A 20,346-nucleotide genomic window follows, 5' to 3' on the forward strand; every position below is an offset into this window, starting at 1 on the left:
CCACTGCCCTTCACCAGGCTGCCCCTGCGGGGGGGCCCATGAGGAGTGCAGTCCACCCACACTCCTGGCTTGGAGGAACCAGACCTACCTCAGAGTCCAGGCACAGCTCCAAGCCCTTCCCTGGGAACCTGGGAAACCCTAACCTTAGGATGGCTGAGGACCTCAAGCTGCTGCGGGGGAGGGGGGCGAGGGGGGGGCGTGCGTCTCTGAAGCTGGATCTACCATCTTCCCCACAGTCCGGAACCAGACTGTCTAGATTCAATGCCAAGCACTTCCCAGCTGTGTAACTTTGGGCAAGTTACTTAACTTCTGTGAGCCTCGGTCTCCTCATCTGTAAAATGGGAATAATAATCCGCAACATAGAGGTTTGTTGTGAGGATTGAACGATGAATTATGTAGAGACTTAGCCTAGTGCCTAGCACACAGTAAGTGCTAAATAAACGTTAGCTACTATTATTTTATTATTACTAACAATATAAAGAATGTGGTTGCAAACAGGACAGACACAATGAACCTGGAGGAACAGCCTCCATTGTAACAATTCCCACACACCCCAGGTTTGAGCAGAGGCCAAGAGTCCAGCTTGCCCATGGCTCAGGCAAAGGCCCAGCTGCCCCTCAGAAACAGTAAGTATGAGCTTGAAAGCCACCCAGAGTGTTGTCCAGCACAACCCTGAGGGAACCCCTCCCCAGACCTCTACCCAGAGGCTGGAGCTGTTGTTCCCCGAGTTGGGGGAGATCCTCTCTTGGCCCAAGCACTTGCGTGTGCAACCCTGCCTCCCTGCATCCTCAGGCAACTTCCACCTGGGTGCCATCCCCTCGGTGTGAGAGCGAGCACTGGCTCAGGAGACCTCGGTTCTAAACTTGGCATTAACATCATCAAGCAGCTGTGTGACCTGGAGCCACCCACTCACCCTCTCTGGGCCTCTGTTCTACCTCATTTAGATGATCTTGAAATCCCCTCCCAGCTTTAGCATATGGTTTTAGCAAAGTGTGTGGCACACAGTAGGTGTTCAGTAAGCATTATTTTATGAAATCCAAGACACAACTCTGTTAGGTTTCAACACCCACATACTTTTTTAGTCTTTAGAACTAAACGATGTACGACCCAACACCTGACGGCCCAACCCAAGTTAAGAGCTCAAGAAATGGGTATCTATTGAGTTAATTCATACTTACATTTGACCTGGCTTTCCGTCTAACCTGTTCCCCCACCTAAGACCGCAGTGCCTGTGTTCCCTGCAGCCTCCCCACTAGACCACAGGCTTAAGATGACAGGGTCCGTCCTGCAGCGTCAGGCCACGTTCAGCCCGCCTGCTCGGCGTGAGGTGGGCGGGCAGCCTCCCCTCCCCTCCCTGCGATCCTGGGGCAGAGAACTGTCCTCCCTCACAACAAGGAGAAGCAGCACAGAGCCTCAAGCTCAGCAAGTCCTTTTATTGGAAAAAGAAATAACAAAACAAAAGGCCCCCGCATCACCTGTGCCCAGCCAGCCCCCTGGAGAGGCACAGGTGAGACACAAGGCCCAGTCACACAGTGGGCCAGGGTGGGCTCAGGCCGGGGCCAGGGGTCAGGGGGCTGTGGAGGAGCCTACTGGACTGCAGCTCTCTCGGGCGGCTCTTGGATCAGAACCCACTTGGGCTCGGGAGCTGGGACACGCTCTCTGGCTCTCTGGGTGGGTATCTGCTTCCCACACGCTGCTCCTGTGTCTGAAGACAATCAGGCCCCTCTCCGGGCTCAGAAAGCTGCCTGCGGTGGCTGGTCTCTCCATCTCCTCCCAGCACCTCCTGCCACTGAGGCAGGCAGCCTCCAATGTGCACCTTCAGGGCACCCGGACGGGGCAGCTCCTTCCCACGGACACCCTGAGCCTGGGCAGCAGGGACGTAGGGGCTGGATGTTCCTCTTTCCTTTCAAGAAGGAGGTTTGCCTTTTTCCCTGCGGGTTGCCGGCTCCCTTGAATGTCCGAGAAGCCTCACTTAGTCTTAGAGAATCCCGAAGCGGGGGCGGGCTGAGCGTCTGTGGCCCTGCTGCCTTGTCATGGGGGCTGGGACAGGGGCACGGAAGGCCCCAGGTGGGCTCTGCTCTCCTAGAACCCCAACTTCTCTTCTGCTAGAAGGTACACAGTAGAGTCAGAAGATGAGGAGACCTTTCAGGTAGGGAAAAGGCCTGGGAGAAGAGCCAAGCTAGCAGCCACGGGGCAGGGGGCAGGGGCAGGGGCTTGCGGACAGGTATGTACAGGGGGCAGGTTGGGCCCACGCAGAGAAGCAGCCACAGACCATCGCGCTGGAAGGTCAGACAGGATGCAGAGAGGGGCGGTCATCGGCCTGGCAGCCAGGGGGAACATACAGTGCAATCACACACACATGCACTCACGTGCAGTCACACACCTACACACACGTGCATCCACGCACATACTGCACTCACATTCATCCTACATTCGCTCCCACTCATGCTCACATACATGCGGGCTCTAACCTCGGGAAGTTGGTTTCGGTTCTGGAGGGTCGAGCCCCCAAGGCTGCATCTCTCCATGGAGCCTTTCTCCAGACCCCACATCACCCCCAGAGCCCGAGGCTGTGTCCCAGGCCCGACACCTGGTTGCCTACAGAGTCTTGGGAGTTGGGTGCTTCTTGGCAAGGCCATGGTGGCCTCAGGCTTTGGGTGGAGGGCAGGGAGCCACAGGTCTGAAGGAGTTCAGGAGGGGACTGAACAGCTAGCTCTCCAACACAGCGGGGCGCCCACGGTCTGACCACTCCCATCTCCCCAGACCTCAAGTTAGGTGGAGGCAGGATCGCAGACAGGCAGAGGCCTGGGGTGGCATCAGGAAGCACAGACACGGGGAGTCAGCCATGGGGAGCAGGGCCCAATGGGGAGAGTGTCCTGGGGACGGGGTGAGGAATCATGCAGGATGGGAGTTCTCTACGTAACACACCTGGGCCCTCCCGGGGTGTTGAGAGAGCTGCTGCAGAGGAAATGGGTTGTTCAGATTGTGTTGTCCCCACCCCAGCCTCCGTGTGACCCAGACCAGCCTTATGGGGAGGAGCCAGGTCAGGAAGGGGACCTTCCCCGGGGCCATGGCAGGGTGCGCGGCTGCTGGCCTGCAGCAAACACTGGCCAGTCACCCTCCCGCCCACCCTGGGGAGCAGGTGGGCCCACAGAATGACTCAGAAACGGGTGCTCTGGTAGCGCAGCCGCCGCAGGTCTGCAAGGCCTTCGGTCCGGCCATACACCTCCCGACAGGGAGTCTCGGCCAGTCACCGGGACCCCGCCCCACCGCCCCCACCACTGCTGCTGCCGCTGGCGCTGCTGCTGCTGCCACTGCTGGAGCTGCCACTGCTGCACCGGTCCTCGTAGATGGAGACCTCGATCTGGGGCAGCGTTAAGGAGGGCTGCCAGCTGCCCGCAGGGAGACAGGAACCTTTGATGGAGGCCAGCTGGGAGCAGGAGGCACGGCTGGTCCTGCCTCCTAGACAGTAAGAACCTGAGGCCTAGGGAGCTAGACCCCAAGCCCCACTGCACACTCAGCTCCGTTGTGGAGACGTGCAGGGCCAGGCACTGTGAGGTGCACAGAAGGATCATAAACTCACTTTCTAGTGTCTAATTACTGAATCCCAGGACAGCCCAGGCTGGAGATGTGGTGTTACTGTACAGGATGTGCGAGGTCTTTGGTGTCCTGAGTTCAAATTCCACCTCTCTCACTCTAAACCAGTCACTTGTTGCCTGTCCGTTTGTATGTCTGTAAAATGGGTATAATAATAGAATCTTGGGATTGTTGTGAGGCTTAAATGAAGTAAAATGCACATAGTACAGGCTCAGTCATCACAAGCGCCTCTCGCTGTGCTTTGTAAACGTGAGGCTCTGGTATTTGCGTTTTTCTTTACTCTTTCAATTTTCTATTGAAATTTATTTTTTAACCATTCTCTTCTTGCTGCTGCTGACCAGGGAGGGAAGTGTGCACGCTTGACCAGGTGGAGTGAGCAGACCTATAACCCACCCCTCGGCCAGCCACCACCAAGCCCTCGTTTCTCTCATCTGTGAAAGGGGGACAACAAGACCTCCCATGTGGGATTAAGGAGGTTTATATGATACTAGTGACCCCGTGCATGGATTTGTGCACATTGAAAGGAAATTAATTAGAAGGTGGCTGATGGGGCAGGACCGGGTGAGACGTGCCGGACACACCCTGGAGCCAACCTTCCGTGGTCCCTCCCCAGCATCTGCAAAGTGAGCGCGGTCCCTCCGGCAGGTGGGGTCCCTCAGCCTGGCCTGCGGGGATCGGGCCAACACCGGCTCTCCAACATCCCCCGAGGGGTCCTGGAGTGTGAGAGGGCACTCTGCAAAGTTGCTGTTGTACAGGCTGTGGAACTCAAACGCAAGTGTGCAGTAAACCAGATTCGGGGCCGACAGTGCCCCAGCAACAACATACCCCATGGCCAAAGGTGGACAGCATGTGCCGGGCCCTGTGAGGAATCAGGCTCCCTCCTCTCTGGTTTCAGGGTGCATCACCCTGAGAACCGCCACTGCCAAGTCACTGCAGCTCGTCAGCTCCTGAGTTGAGTGTCTGCCCCCTGATGGTCAGTGTGCATCATAGCGACCAGTCAGAGAGGCGGAGGGACACTTAGCATATTAGCCTTTTATACAGATAGATTGTAAACACGTAAATGTAGTTGGAGATTTGCATATTCCCTGAGGGGCAGTACAGCCTTGCAGTTAAGAGTGGGCCTGGGCTCAAAGCCATGAGTCAGTGACTTAACTTCGTGTGCTCATCGATAAAGGGACATAAGTTACCCACATTATAGGGGTGTTGTGGGTGTTGTGGACCCATAGTTTCAAAGCACTGAATATGCTATCGGGCATGTACTAAGCACTGAGTAAATGCAGCTCAATAAATAAAAGCAAACCCTGACATTCACAAACAGCACCAATAACTTATGGCGAAGGGAGAGGGTTGGTGACCAGACATGTAGAGCACCCTAAAAACCCTAGGGTGGTCCCATTTCCTGGCAGCCTCACCACAGACCCCACTGGTTGGCAGCTCTGTGCCCCTCATACACACATACACACACACACACACACACACTCAGAACAGACAGAAGGATACAACCCTCATCCCACGCTCAACGGGGTCCGTGAGCAGGAGGCCTCGAGGGGCAAAGATCTTCTCATTCTGCTCTTGGATGTAGCGTGTGATCTTCTTGAGAACCTGCAAGGACAGGGGCCGATTGAGGATGAGGTGCAGCAGGGAGCCCTGGGAAGGGGGTGCAGAGTGGCCAGGGAGGGAGCACCTTCTCGTAGTGGGTCTCCATGCAGAGGAAGATGAAGTAGGCTGTGGCGCAGGCCAGGCAGCCCTCCAGGTAGGAGCTGCCCCCAATCTTCTCCGCTTCTGCGTAGAAGCCGTTGAGGGTCTTCACAGTCTCCTCAAAGAGCTGCCGCTCAATCTAGAGGAAGAGAGGGTCAGAGAGAGAGGCTCAGAGATCCAGGCCAAGGTCAGCCTCCCTGGGGTGTGAACAGTCACCAGCTGAGGTGTGGGGAGTGGTAGGACCACACCAGGGGTGGGGGCAGCACACAGGCAAGACCAAGAGGCTGCAGGAGCTGGTAGAGCAAAAAGAGCACTGGACTGGAAGTCAGGAGAGCTGGGGTTCAGACCTGGCCATCAACTAGCTATGTGACCTTGGACTAATGATCTAACTACTCTAGCCTCAGTTTCCACATCTATAAAATGGGAATGAAAATGCTACTTGGGCCCTAGCTGGTTTGGTTCAATGGCTAGAGTGTTGGTCTGCAGACCTCTGCAGACTGAAGGGTCCCAGGTTCAATTCCGGTTAAGGGCACATGCCCGGGGATACGAACTCTATCCTCATTGATGTTTCTATCTCTCTCTCCCTTTCCCTTCCTCTCTGAAATCAACATACATAAATAAATAAATAAATAAATAAATAAATAAATAAATAAAATTTGAAACAAATAAATAAATAAAGATTTTTTTTTAAAATCCTACTTGGCTTCCCTTGGAAACAGGAAACTCCTACAATATCCTAGATGTGAATGCATTAGACAAGAATCGCAGTTACTGTGTCGCCCCCACCCCTGTTTTGATGGCTGAGAGAGAGCTCAAGACCTAATTGGTAGGGGCTCCCCATGTTTCGAAGGGACTTCAACGTCATGAGAGTCATTGGGTGAGACCTCAGAAGTGTCTTTCCAGGATGGGGCACTTCCTTCTAGACAAGAGTTCACGCAGAACACGACAGTCCTGTGTGTTCGGACCACTGGGAAGCTGTCCCACCTGCATCCGTAATCATCACAGCTAATATTTACTCGGCACTGTCTCCGTGCCAGGCTTTTTAAATGTATTCTTTCCTGTGACCCTCATCCTTCCCTCAGAGAAGCAGGACTATCATCCGCTTCCACAAGGGAGGACTGATGGGAGCTCCAGCCTCCTAACTGGTTTCCTTGCCCCCAGCCCAGCCAATGCAGCTCTGATCAAGAGCTCCCCAAGCCTTCATCTATTTCCAGGCAGGATCCAGGAGGTCCTCTAGTGCCTGGCCCTGGGTCCCGCTGAGCCATCTCCTACTCTGCTCCTCACTCCGGCCCCACGCCAGCCACACTGACCACCATGCTGCCATGTCCTGAACACTCTGCTGCAAACTCTCCTGCCAGATACCCCACTGTCCCCTGCCCCCCCCCTTACTTCCCTCAGGTCTCACCCTGTCCAACAGGCCACCCCCCACGATGCCCTATCTCTAGCTCTCTCTATCCATCTTGCCCCCCCCTTATTTTTCTAATATTTGTGATCACCTGAGCTACTATATATTTACTTGTGTGTTTGTTTTTATTTTTGTACCCTCTGGTAGAAAATAAACTCCATCCGTTTGCTCCTACATCCCCAGTGCCTGTTGCATAGTAGATACTCCATAAATACTTGCTGAATGCTGAGTGGACCTGTCCAAGGTTACACAGCTCTGACCCGAGTCTGGCTCTTCCCTGGGCCACCTTACACTGGACACCTGGGTTGGAAGGTCATGCTCCAAACCCAGCAGGTGTCCAAGTGTCTGTCACCCCGTTTTTATACTCTACAGAGCACCCTGTTCCCCACTCACCCCCACGGGGCTAGAACTGCCCATCACACAGGTTAGGAACCTCCCACAAAGAGAAGCTTTGGGGTTCCCAGCCACTGTCCCTACACAGACCTGAAGTGAACACAGATAAAATTCTGTCCATCTGGCCCCTGACCTAAGCCCTCCTGCTCTACCCCAGGGTCACCCCACCCCAAAGAACAGGCATGCTAAGATAAGGAGACCCACATGGCTCCCCAAAAGCTGGTTAGGGGGTCAGATCAGCAAAAGCCAGGCCTGTCTCACCTTCTCAAACCCACTTAGATCTGCCTGGCTGCTGGATGAAAGGGTCAGGGTCTGCCCTCTGACCTCCCCCAAACCCAGGTCAGTTCTAAGCAGCCTGGGATGGAGGCTACACACACCCCCAGAACCAGGAGCAAAACTCTGCCGAAAGAGCTGATGCCTTGCAGGGAGCTGAGTCTGCAGGGAGGGCTGTGGGGAACAGCCCGGGTTTGGGAACTTTGAGGGCTCCCCAGAAAATACTAATGGGGGTGAGAAATGCTGCTAAAAAGTGGAGGTTCCTGAACCCAGTCCAAAAACGGAGCCGGCCTCTCTAAAAACACCTAATACCATCCACCGGGACTTAGAAATTTACATTTAACAAGCTCTCCAGGTGGTTCTCCTGCTACTGAAACTTGAGAGCTGCTGGACTAGAAACTGAGGTTTCTTCCGTGCTGACTTTCAATGAGGCGACAGCGAGACCATGTTAAGAACGTCTTTTGTTTTTAATTCTTCCATGTGAAGTGGCGGAATAAGTATGTGTCATATACTACTTTTTTCCTGGGGGGAAAAATACACTTGAATAAGCCCCTCAGTTCCATCCTGGCCTGTGTTCCCAGCTTAGAAATAGACGTCCTTACCCGGCCGTCCAGCTCTGGGGGGAACTTGGTCTGGAACTGACAGATGGTGCCGTCGCTGTAGTCTCTCTGGATGAAGATCTTGGTGGCCAGGGACGCACTCCGCCGCAGCTCCTGCAGATTGTGCACCTGGGCAGACCCAGAGAAGACGCGAGCAGGGTGACCATCCTTCCCGGTCTGTCCGAGACTGAGGGGGTTGGGGGATGGGGTCTTTCAGCGCTAAATTCAGGGACCTTTCTGGGAAACTGGGACAAGTTGGCCCCTACATGTGCTCCAGGAAGGTCACGGGGAAGCAGGACGGTAGAGTTCACCCCAGGAGATGACCTGAGCAATTCCAGGAAAATCTAGAAAAAGCCTGAAGCAGAGCCAACACTGAGCCAAAATGAGAGGTTCTGGAACCATCAACAGAGCCAGAAACAAATTTTAACAAGAGGAAAAGACTTCCTGGTGGCTGGCCCAAACCCCTCTTCCCTCCCCACCCCTCCCCCCCCCCCCCCCCCACACACACACACCTGGTGGGGCCTTCCATACTTTCATTCATTCAGCAAGCATCAAATGGTCACAACTTGTCAGGCCTTGGCTTAGCGGATCCAGTACTGAACAAGACTGAAGTGTCAGACGCTGAGTGGAGCTTACAGCAGGTCTGGGAGAGGGGAGTGTGTGGGGCAGAGAAGTACCAGATGTGCCCTTGAACTCAGGGAGATTCGGGTTCAGGCCAAGTCAAGTTATGGCCTGGGTAGGAGAGCACCATGAATGGTTTTCAGGTCCAGCACTTCTCACCATAGGAAAGGAGAGTCCCACAAATGCCCAAGCCCCCAGAGAAAATTGTGGATAAAGTGGGCTGAAGCCAGAAACAGAAGAAATTCCTTGCCCTGGTAGGAAGGAGGGGGGTGACTTCTGTCCCCTGTCCACACCTGCAGACTTGACATCGACACAGACTAGCATCTGTGGGAAGTGGACTCAACTCCACAGAAGAACAGGGCCCCTTTCTTCCACTTTCAGCCTCTCGTCCACGTTCCAGACAAGCAACCCACTGGGTGAAATATGCCAGACATTAGAGCCTCGTGGAGACCAAGCCCCAAAGGCAGAGTGAACACACAGTCAGTTCATCCCGTGTAATTAAAGTGAATCCATTCAGTCACTCAGCTTCCATTTATTGAGTCCTCACTATTGCCAGGCTCCAGGGATGCTGAGCAGAAGACAGTCTGAGCTACAGGGAGGGAGACGGGTAAATATATAATGAATTCGACTGTGATAAATGCTACAGAGAAGTAACCTCTTACCCAGAAGCACTGACTCAGAAAGCCTTCCTGGGATCCTGTTGAGTCATAAAGGAAGGCCCGGAGTTACCAGGGGCAGGGGCAGGGGAGGGGCAGGGGAGGGGGAATAATAGGGAGGAAGAGGCAACCCAGACAGAGGGAGAAGCTTGTGCAAAGTAATGGAGATAGCAGAGAAGGCTGTCTACGCCAATGAGTAGACTTCACTGGAGGCAGATTTCAGCAAGTATGGAGTTGGTTTGCAAATCAGACAAGAACACTGGGAATAGTATAAAGAAGAATTAGATTTTTTAAAAAATTGCTAGAGGGGTTTTTGGAGGGGAGGATTTAAGATGGAAAAGAGTTGCTTAAACGCTGGGGAAAGAATAAGTAACGTGAAAAAGATTGCCAATATGCTAGTAGGAGCAGATAATTGGTAGATCAAGGTCCTGAAAGGTACAAATCAGAGACTGACCATTATTCAAGACCTTCCTAAATCCAGGTGAGCCTTGTTCTGCCTAAGAAACACGATCCCAAAGGATTGGAATTGGATTAAATAATGTATAAATACTCCTCTAGTCTTAATAGTTCTTGATTCCTCTAATCAAGGTTTCCATTGAGTAAGTCATCTTGACATCTACTAGGATCCTATGATGACTTTGAAAAATAAAGAATGCTTTGCTTATATAAATAAGTTACTCATCATTGTGTCTGCTCTAGCTGGTTAAGGTTTTATACTGTTTTATTTTTTAAAGAAAAGGGTGGTGGCCTTTTCCCACCTTCCTAACCCAACTGACATGAGCCAGTCCATCTTGAGGATGGACTCCCCTCCCCTGGAAGGATCATTCTGGAAATTTTGTGAGTGGTGCACAGGAAGTGGGCATGACTGGGATAGGGGGCCTCTTGGAAGGTTGACTAAAGTGGGTCCAATTCCAGAAAAATGTGGTGAAAATGGAAAGAAAAGGAAATGCCAGTGCTTCAGCCATTCTGACATGGACTCAGCCTCCTCCCCTCCAACATCCTCCTCTGTCTGAATTCACACACACGCCCTGTGAGCTACCAGGAAGGCATGTGTCTCCAAGGACTGGCTAGCTGTTGACCACAGCCACCTCTTCTTCCTCCTAGGCGCACAGCTAGATTAAGTCCCAGCCTCCCTGGCAGTTAGTTAGGTGTGGCCATGGGACTGAATGAAATGTGAGTGGAAGTGATAAAAGTCATTTATAGGCTTGGCTCATAAAGACCAGCCACTCCCCTGCGGTCTTTCCCCTTCCACAGAAACCAAGGGAGACTCGTGTGGAAATGAAGATGGTGGAACCACAGTTAGAAAGAGCTTGAGTCCCTGAATCGCAGCCTAGAGGAGATCCACCTGCTCGCTGATCAGGAACATGGGTCTCAGACTTTACCGAGTGGGAAATAAACTCCTACTGTATCACGCCATTGAGATTTTAGGGTGCTACCTTACGTAATGCAGTCTCATTTTCTCTTGGCTTTTACCCACAGGTTCTCAAAGTTGCCATAGCGGGAGGGGCCAACACCCTTTCCAGCCCTAACCATATCCTGAGCTTTAGGACACTGTCCTGGCCTTGGAGGACCAGGGATCCCCTTCCCTCCCTGGAGAGTGTTTGTGGGGTCTTGAGGAGTTGCTGGAGGACAGTAACAGATACTCTTTATACGGCAGAGCCTTCGTTTCCAAGATCTACTTAAAGCACACACATCACAAACTCGTCTGTAGTTGGTGAAGAGTGGGATTCAAGGCAAGGCGGTGTCTCCTGGCCCTCTCCAGCCCCGGTGGCTCAGTTGTGAGACACCAAAAAGCTCTGATGGAAAGATGGGCCACTGGGCCAGGAGCAGGAAACCTGGTGCTCGTCCTGGCCACACGAATCTAGAAAGTCTTTCCTTCTCCAGGCCTCCATTGCTTCAACTAGAAACTGAAGAGGTTGGAACTAGATGTAATCATTAAAGCCCCTTCCAGCTCTGACATTCTAGATGCCTCATCAGGGATTATGAATGCAAATGTTTGCGGGGACTAAGCGTGTACGTGGGCCAGGTGGGGACTGTGGCTAATTGGAGAACTCATGTCCTCATGTCTCACAAAAACACCTGATCATTGCCATGTGAAGGTGTGCCTGGGTTGTGATTCTGATTTTTAAAGAAAAGCCATAAATCCTGACACCCTTAACATCAAATAGCATGATTTTTAAATATTTCAAAGAAATGTTTTACATTTATAAGCACTAAGCAGACCGAATAAGGCACACCTGGGAACCAGCATCATTCCTAGAGCTGCCAGTTCAGGACTTCTGAGTAAGGAATCCCATGGCAGGGGGCCCTTGGGCCAGAGCAAGAGCCAGGTGCCCAGCCACTTGCCAGCTTTCAGGAGGCGGGCAAGGGTTTTTAGCCAAGATCCTGATGCTCTGAAACCCCACAAGAGGGCCCCAGAACATGCACACACCACTCCCGGGGCTCACAGCTTCTGTGTCTCCCCTGGGCGGTCCACCTGGACACTGACCCAGAGACCTGGGCTTCTCATCCACTTCTTATCTTCCTCAACCCTCCCCTCTCTCCCATCACTGTTCCCAATAGAGTCAACCTGGTTCAGGTGGGAAGGAGCAAGCACTGAGTACAGATAAGCACTCCCCGGCCTGGTCTGCCCTGGACACACCGGAGGCCCCTTCTGGCCCACATCTCTATCCTCATTAAAAACAGCCAATTCTGAGGATGCTTTTGAGGCTCAACTCCGGAATCAGGAAATGCAGCGGATGAGCCAACAGCGTGCTCCCTGGCCAGGCTGTGGGGGAGTGAGTACTGTGAGTCACAGGCAGCCAAGTGGGGCCTCAGGATGGAAACCTGGGCACAAGGCCTTCCTGCTTCTCAGATGACAGCAGAGCCCAAGCCCAGCCCATTGCCTGCTGGTAGTTAATTCCATGCCTCGGAGATCAAACCTTGGGTAGTACTACTTGGAGGCATTTTAAAGTTTCTCAGGAGCCAAAGTCCACCTCTCGGAGAAGCCTCTTTCAGCCAGGCATTCCTAGCTGCCTTGGCCACCTGCTCCCAGTGACACACATTCACAGAGATTTGTCGCTCAGGATATGGGCTCGTTACCGTTTCCAAATGAGGTCAGTGTATCCCTCCTCTGAGTTCCTTACACATACCCCTCCCTTAATGCTGACTCCTAAACAGAAATTAGGGAGCAAAAGGGTCCTGTTTCCATGCCTTCCTTCCAGGGATCCAGGGACAGCCAATCTTGCAAATCTCTCTCTCACTCGCTCTTCCCCCTGTTCTCTCTCTCTCCTCTCTCTCTCTCTCTCTCTCTCTCTCTCTCTCTCTCTCTCTCTCTCTTTCTCTCTCTCTCCCTCTCTCCCCCCTCTCCTCCCCTCAAAACACCTTCTGCTGGAGCTAAGGACTTCCCCTTCAGAATCCTAAGGGAATGGCCACAGGAGGTTGGCATGAGGTTTCCTTCTCCCAACAGGTTTTTCCTGGTGATCTTAACTCCCTCCTAACATTAAAAACAGCCCGGGGAGGATGACTCACTCCGAAGCCCAGACAATGTGCACGTCCTGTGCCTTGGCAGGGCTAAGGCTTCCTCCCTCGGTGCTGCCATCAGAGTCCACCCGAGGCAAAACTGGGCAATGAGCAATGTTTGCCCTCAGCTCCCCCTCCCTTCTGAGCATTCCTCTGTCCCTCTGCCCTCACGCTGACCCCCAGGCCGGTTCCCACACTCTGGCCATTCCTGAACTTCTTGGCACCCATCAAAGCTTCACGTCAAGACCCCCTAAGTGCCCACCTCTCTACTGGGCAACACGGCTGGCTAATTGATACACCTGGATACAGCCAAGAACTCACTGGCCAAGGAGACAGAAGACTCAAGTTCTAGTCCTGGCCCTGCTAATTTTTAGCCATATTTTCTTGGATAAGCCTCAGCTCTCCAGTTGCATCATCTGTAAAATGAGATAATGATGCCTTCCTTGGCTCCTTCACAGGGACCAGGCAAGCTTCTGAGTCTCCACTGTCTCATCCTGTTAATTGGGGATAATAACACCATTCTTGACCACTTCACAGGGTTGCTCTCAGACTCGAAGGAAACCACGCATGTGATAGTGCTTTGAACACAGGGAAGTGCTAGATTCAAGAAGTGTGATGGGGAGAATCACACATGCCCAACAGCAGCCTCTTGGAGACAGTGCCTCGACCTGGAGAGGTGAGCCTGCTGTTTGGAGTCTGGGAACTGTAGACCTGAGAGGGAGATGTGCTGGGGCAGGTGGGCCTCTTGGAACCTGTCAGATGGCATCACAGATGCAGCTGTCTTCTCTGCCCACACCCCTGGCCCAATGGTGCCCACGTGGCCGAGGTTTCCTTCCTGCCTGACACCAGCAGCCTCCGCTGCAGTCTGACAGCCCTATCTGGAAGGTGACCTGCTCCTTGGCCATATCTCCTTGTTCTTCCTGCTCTTCCCAGTGTCTTTGGCACTTCCTGAGCATTCTGCATCCCTCCACCCTAGAAAGCAAGCTCCATGGGTCTGCTCAGGGCTCGCCCCTCACAGGGTCCTGGGGGCAAGCTCTCCTAGCTGAGCCTGAGCCTGGTCAGAAACCTAGTGCTGCTGAGCAACTGCACCTGGTTCTGTGGTGGTGACAACAGCAGACTAACAACGACACTTAGTATTGATGTCACGCCGCCCACCAGGATGCCCGGAGGCACTGCACAGAGCCCTTCCAAAGCTCCTGCTGTCCCCATGGCTTATGTCCCAGCTGTGTCGGAAATGGGAAAACACCACAAAAGAAGTCGACAACAGAACCGGGTGTCCTGGGTTCCACTCCAAAAATCCAAAGAAAGAAACGTTCAGCTCTACCGCTGACATGCTGTGTGAGTTTCAAGTAGATCCTCCCCTTCTCTATGTGCTACTTAAGTGGGAACATCAAGAGCTCCATTTCCCTGGTGAAATGAGGGGGTAGAGGAGGTAATTCCTGACCTCTTAAGCATTGCACATAGATTCTGACCTCAGCCAACAGGTCCCTTGGTTCAACTTTCAAGTCCCTTGAAAGTAACACACCTATAGGCACACCTTGAGGAAGGCAAGCTCCTCTCATCAGACACATGGGAGAAATGTGGACACCCTGGTGCAGGAAACTCAAGTGTGGAGAAAAAAAAGCAACTAAGGGCAGCTCATTAAAACCAACCATTTGGGGTTTGGGCTTGGAGATTCCTTGTCTTCCTCTGGCCCCTGAAGGAAATGCCGATGTGGAGGTAGGTCTGCCATCCCTGAGCCAGGTTTGTTGGCCCAGAAGCTGGATGGCTGCACCGCATAGCAACAGCTCCAGCCGCATTCCCTCTCCCGGGCTCATTTCCAACCCTCCGGGGTAGGCAAGCGGCTTCGGGACTTGCAGTCTTAGGGGAAGGGGAAACCCTAGCTGAAGTGCCGGAGCAACCCTGGCGCTAGTGCCAACAAGTGGCCCGCACAGCTGCAGGACTCAAATGGGGCAGATTGACAAGCCAGGGGTGAGAGGAGCCCCTCTCTTCCCCTTTGCCACTGCACCATCCACCCCTTCCGCCCCACCCGACCCTGGAAACCACCTTACCCACCTCGCCCTTACCCTCCCACCCCACCCCCGCCTCCTTTCCCGCCCAGTACGCCGCTAGAGGGGATCTGTTCCCGCAGCAGTCGGGCACTGCCATGTGCTCGCCCCCTACCTCGGTGGCCATGTTCCGGGGGTGCTGACCGCTGGAGCCGACTGAGGGGTTGGGCAAGGAGGCTGTCAGCGGTGCCGTCCGCAGGTGGGCTGGCGGCGGCGAAATGGGGGTCCTGGGCGCTGTCCGTGGTGCTGATGCGGGCGCCGGGGTCCCGGGCGCCGGCGGGCAGGTGGCCCCGCGGGCCCCTGGGTCCTGGGTCAGGCCGCTGTGCTGTCCGCGGTGCTGATGCGGGCGAGGCGAGGCGAGGCCGCGCCCGAGGCTATTCCTCGCCGGATCGCCGGCTGCCGCCGCTCCTGCAGGCAACGGCTGGGTGTGTGTTTGACAGCGGCGCGGGTGGGAGTGGGGACGGCGAGGGGAGGAGGGGGCAGGCGCCTCTGCCGACCGGGAGGGGGAAGCGGCGGCCCCCAGGCTCCGGCGCCCGCCCGCCGGAGAGGAGTCCCGCCCGCGGCCAGCGGCTCGGCTCCCGCCCCGGCGCGGAGGCTCCGCCTCTCCTGCCCTTCCCCCTAGTAAAGCGCCTGGAGCTCTGCGCTCGCTCCGGCGGCCTCCGGGACCGCCAGACACGGAGGAGAGAGCGGCAGGACAGTTCTGGGGCAAGACTCTCCGCTTGCAGAGGCTAAGGGTCGTCCTCGGCTCCCTTCCTCTCCTACACCCTTTCCCCTCCAGCCCTCCCCACCGTGGTCCAGGCTGCCTGTTCTGTATATTTTTCTTCTTCCTTTCCGGTTCCTTCTCTGTGCCCCCTCCCTCTTCCCCGTTCTCTCTTTTTCACTGCCTTGGAACCTATTAGCTAGAGGAGGAGATGCAGACCGCAGAGAATCATTTTTCTTTAAATACGTTCCCGAGTTTCCTCCCCTGATACCCTGGTCCCTTTTTTTCAGGGAGCTCCAGCATGGAAGCCAGTCTCTCCCTGGCCCTGGCCCCGCCCCGCTTTCCTCTGGCCTCTGCATCCCCAGAGTTTACACACTCACACACCCGCCACTCAAAAGCCACAAGCTGGTGGTGCCAAACTGGTAGGCCCACTCTCTAAGGATGGCAGGTCTGGCTCTGGTGTTGCCTTCGCATTTTCGACACCACGCTTTCCAACCAGATGACCTATTGGCTTAATAAACCAAAAGGAAACACCAACACAGGTGCCTTTTTACCCACCCTCACTACTCCTTGTCTCTTTGAGGGGGAGCTGGGCTTGTTCCTCTGCTGCTCGCTGCTGCCTGAGGGTCCAGAGCAGCAAACAAAGGAGAGAGGGGCAGCCAGAAGAACTGGCTCTGACTGGGGCCTCACCAGCTGAATGACCTGAGGCAAATGCTTCACATCTGAGCCTATTCCTGTAAAACGTGTGGGACTTAGCTTGACTATTTCTAGTGGTTTTATTTCTCCCTTCAACCTTGTGTTTTGAAATTTTCAAACATACAGGGAAGTGGAAAGAATAATACGATAAACTGAACTGTCTATCTAGCTTCAATAGTTGTTAACATCTCACCATATTTGCTTCATAGACATTAGTATAGAAACATGGAGGTACATTTCACTAAATTACTGGAAAGTGACTGACATTATGAGGCTTTATTCTTAAGTACTTCACCATGTGTCTCCTAAGAAGAAGGGTGTTCTACACAATCACAACATTACTAATACACCTTTAAAGATTTCATATTATCTAATATTCTAGCTTATTGCTCCTAAAACACATTAATAGCAATGATCCCCTCAAAACTTCCCCCAGAACTTTTCATTTTTAATAGCTAACATGTATTGAGCACTTACTATGTGCCAGACCATATGCGATGTACTTTACGTGTATTACCATATATGTAATCCTCAACAATTATTATTTGAATTAAATAAATAATTGAATTATTAATTATTTAACAATAAATAATTAAGGGACTTATTATTCCCACTTTACAAAGGAGGAGACTGAGTAAGTTGCCCAAAGTCGTGTGGCTTGTGAGGAATGGAGGCAAGATTCAAAGATGGCAGTCAAGCTCCAGGGTCTGAGTGGTGGTACTGCCTCCCTCCAGCACCTTGCAGACCATAAACTAGCCAAGCAGTAACCACATCCCCAACTGCCTATTTCACAGATAAATACCCTGAGTCCCCGAGGATCAGTGACATGCCAAAGTAGTGACAGGCAGGTGTTTTGTTCTGCCTTAGAATTTGACAAATGAGTTGACATCAAGGAACAACCTGAAAATAACTGTGAATCCCATGGTGGTCACTGGTACTAAATAAATGCATAATCTGATTATCTCTACGCATAACTCTCCTGTTCCTCACACTTGATTTTGATCATACTAATTAGACAAACATCTGGAAACCACTCTCTTCACCTGATGACAAGAGACCTAGATGAGTTTATTCAGTAAATCCATTCATTCAACATATGTTTGTCGAACACTTACTATGTATCAGGCACTCTTCTAGGAGCTTGGGATACAACAATGGCTAAATGCACAAAGACTCTGTTCTTTTGAACTTACATATTAATGTGGTTAACAATTAATAACACATTAGCAAATAGTAAAAAATATGTCCAGGTATGATCATTGGTGGGAAGAAAAATAAAACATAGTAATGAGAGAGTATGTGTATGACAGAGGAGGGGTTATTTTAGAAAGAATAGCCACAGCTTTTTTTTTGAGAAGGTGAAATTTGGGCAGAGGCCTGAAGGAAGTGAGGGAACTTACCATGCAGATACAGAGGGAAGGGTGATAAGGACTAGAGGACAGACTGCAAGGGCCCTGAGGCAGGAATGGGTTTAGCATCTTCAAAGAATATCAGGGAAACCAGTATCTAGACTGGTGTGTGGGAAAGGGGAGGAGGGTGGGAGCTGAGATCACAAAGGTTGCTGAAACCAGGTCTCAGAGGGCTGGTAGGCCCTGATAAGGTCTTAGGGTTTCATTCAGCAAGTGAGGTGGCAAGCCTTAGGAAATTTAAAGTGGAGGCATGGCATTATCTAATGGCAGTTTCTTAAAAGATTACTCTGGATACTAGTGTTGGGGAAAGCAGGGGTAGAAGCAGTGAGACCAATTAGGAGACTGATAGCATCATCCAGGCAAGATATGGTGGTGGCTTGGACTAGGGTAGAGGTGGTGAGAAGCAACCATACTATAGATATAATTTGAATGAAATGCTGACAGGATCTGTGGATAGATTGGGGGTGTTGTATAAAAGAGAGTCAATAATGATTCCAAGTTTTGAAATCTGAGCCACTAAAAATTTGAGCAGGGAAGACAAAGGGCTGAGTTCAGATGGAGAATACAGAGTTTTGCATGTATTTAGTTGATTTGGGTTTGAAGTTTGATATGCATGCTATACATCTATGTAAAGTAGGCAGTTGAGGTTCAGGGGAGAGGTAGAGGGTTGGAAATATAACTTCAGGAGTCATCAGTATGTGAATGATATTTAAAACCAAGGGACTCAATGAGATCGTCTAAAGAGTGGGTATAGCTAGGAAATTTGTCCAAGAACTGATCCTGGGCACTTTGTTACTTACAGGTTGGGAAGACAAAGGGAGACTGAGAGGAGTGGCCAGTGAGATAGAAGACCTGAGAGAGTGGTGTCCTGGAGCCAAGGAAGACACCTGTTAACAGAGCCTTACCAGCTGTGCAGAGTGGTTGGTGCTCACATGTAGAATAAGATGAGGACTGAGAAATGACCATTGAATGCCCTGCCTACGAAAAAGTCTTATAAGAGTTTATTTGATGGCAAATGCAGGGAAGCAAAATCTCAACTAACTGAGAAAAAAATGCTCTGGAGAATGACAGTTTTGCAGCTTATTTTATACATAGGATCAAAGGACGAAACCTAAGAAGGATTCCATGAAATTCATTGGTGGTAGATTAAGGAGGCGGGAGAAAGCAAAGCAGGGAACTCTCAGCAAAGTGAAGAGACACGTACTTCTTTTCACTGGTGGGAACAGGATGGTTAACATTTACAGCACATAGAGATGGTATGCGGGCAACAACATAACAATGTGCTCTGGTTATCTGGTGCTGTGTCTTGAGGAGTCTGGAAAGGACAATTACTCTGACATTTCAAAGGTTTGTTATCTAAGATGTACAAAGACAAGTGACAATTTCAAAAATAAAGCTTAACCTTTGTCAAGAAAGCTACAGGCCTAGGACGAGGCTACCCACCCTCCATGACCTGCTTCTAATTAGGGAGTGTTACATTCAGACCACACTGTGTGGTTCCTTTCCATCTCCGAGTTTGTAAGGCCTGCCACGTGGCCCCTTTTCCAACTACAGCTGCAACAAGGTCACTGGTGAGCTTGATAAGAGCTGTTTTAGTGGGAAGAGAGGATGGGATCCTCATTAAGGTAGGTTTGGATCAGAATGAAGAAGAGGAAGCAGAATGCTGAGAGTGTAGACAGCACTTTACAGACATTTTGCTGTAAAAGGAGCAAAGAGTAGCATGGCGGCTTGAGGGAGAAGTAGAAGCAAGGCAGGCTCCTTTAAGATGGGAGACATCAGAGCTTGTTTGTATGCTGATAGGAATAATCTGTTATAGAGGGAAACATTGATGGTTCAGAAAAGAGAGGGTTAATTGCAGAATCAAGCCCTTAATAAGTAGGCAGATCATGGAATCCAGGGCAAACATGGAAGGGATGGCTTTGTAGAGGAGCACAGACAATTTTCCCATCATGGTAGAAGCAGAATCAATGGCCAGAGATGTGAGTTAGGATGTTGTGTAGTATAAGCAAAGACTTAAGCTCTACTCTTTCCTCCACTTCAACTAGTCAGAGACTTCATGCCTCATGACCTTCATCAATAAGTACATTCAGCCATCATATATGGAAAGTTTGCTATGTGCCAGGCATGGGCTGGCACTTTCCTGCTTGTAATTGAAATTACCAGCCTAAGACTCTAGAGCAGGGGTCCTCAAACTACGGCCGCGGGCCACATGCAAATACAAATATTGTATTTGTTCCCATTTTGTTTTTTTACTTCAAAATAAGATATGTGCAGTGTGCATAGGAATTTGTTCATAGTTTTTTTTTAAACTATAGTCCGGCCCTCCAACGGTCTGAGGGACAGTGAACTGGCCCCCTGTTTAAAAAGTTTGAGGACCCCTGCTCTAGAGAGAACCTTGAGATGATCCACACAAGGATGAATGATCCTTCCTAGTCAGTTTGGCTCAGTGGGTGGAGCGTCAGCCCTTGTACAGAAGGGTCCCAGGTTGTCAGTTGCAGGCTCAATGTGTGGGACATGTGTCTCTCTTACACTGGTGTTGCTCTCTGTCTCTCCCCCTCCCTTCCACTCTCTCCAAAAATCAATGGGAGATATCCTCGGATAAGGATTAACAAAAACAAACAAACAAAAGGATGATGATCCCTTTTAATATCCAGCTCCCCTGACTGGAGAGAGACCTTAACAGCTTCAGCTTTTTGCTACCACATTGCCTCCAGGGCTCTTAAAACAATCTCAACAGACCTCAAGGCTTG

The 20,346-nt window shown here is 51.6% G+C and overlaps 1 protein-coding gene across 2 annotated transcripts; it reads right to left on the minus strand.

Moving 5' to 3' along the window:
• Window positions 1-1,413: 1,413 nt before the first annotated feature.
• Window positions 1,414-15,366, minus strand: GOLGA7B (golgin A7 family member B). Of its 2 annotated transcripts, none has more exons than XM_070432558.1 (5): window positions 14,907-15,366; window positions 7,969-8,094; window positions 5,282-5,434; window positions 5,098-5,199; window positions 1,414-3,358 (listed from the first exon to the last, which is right to left on the minus strand). In XM_070432558.1, exons 1-5 carry the CDS (start codon window positions 14,916-14,918, stop codon window positions 3,251-3,253), a joined length of 501 nt encoding a protein of 166 aa, XP_070288659.1. In that variant the 5' UTR covers window positions 14,919-15,366; the 3' UTR covers window positions 1,414-3,250. The 2 variants fall into 2 exon arrangements, with proteins under 2 accessions (XP_070288659.1, XP_070288658.1); XM_070432557.1 differs by having other exon boundaries at window positions 1,414-3,364; window positions 14,907-15,364.
• Window positions 15,367-20,346: the final 4,980 nt, after the last annotated feature.

The sequence above is a fragment of the Myotis yumanensis genome, unplaced genomic scaffold (genome assembly GCF_028538775.1).
Source record: "Myotis yumanensis isolate MYYU_CA2020_CCGP unplaced genomic scaffold, mMyoYum1.0.hap1 SCAF_13, whole genome shotgun sequence".
Lineage (NCBI taxonomy): Eukaryota > Metazoa > Chordata > Mammalia > Chiroptera > Vespertilionidae > Myotis > Myotis yumanensis.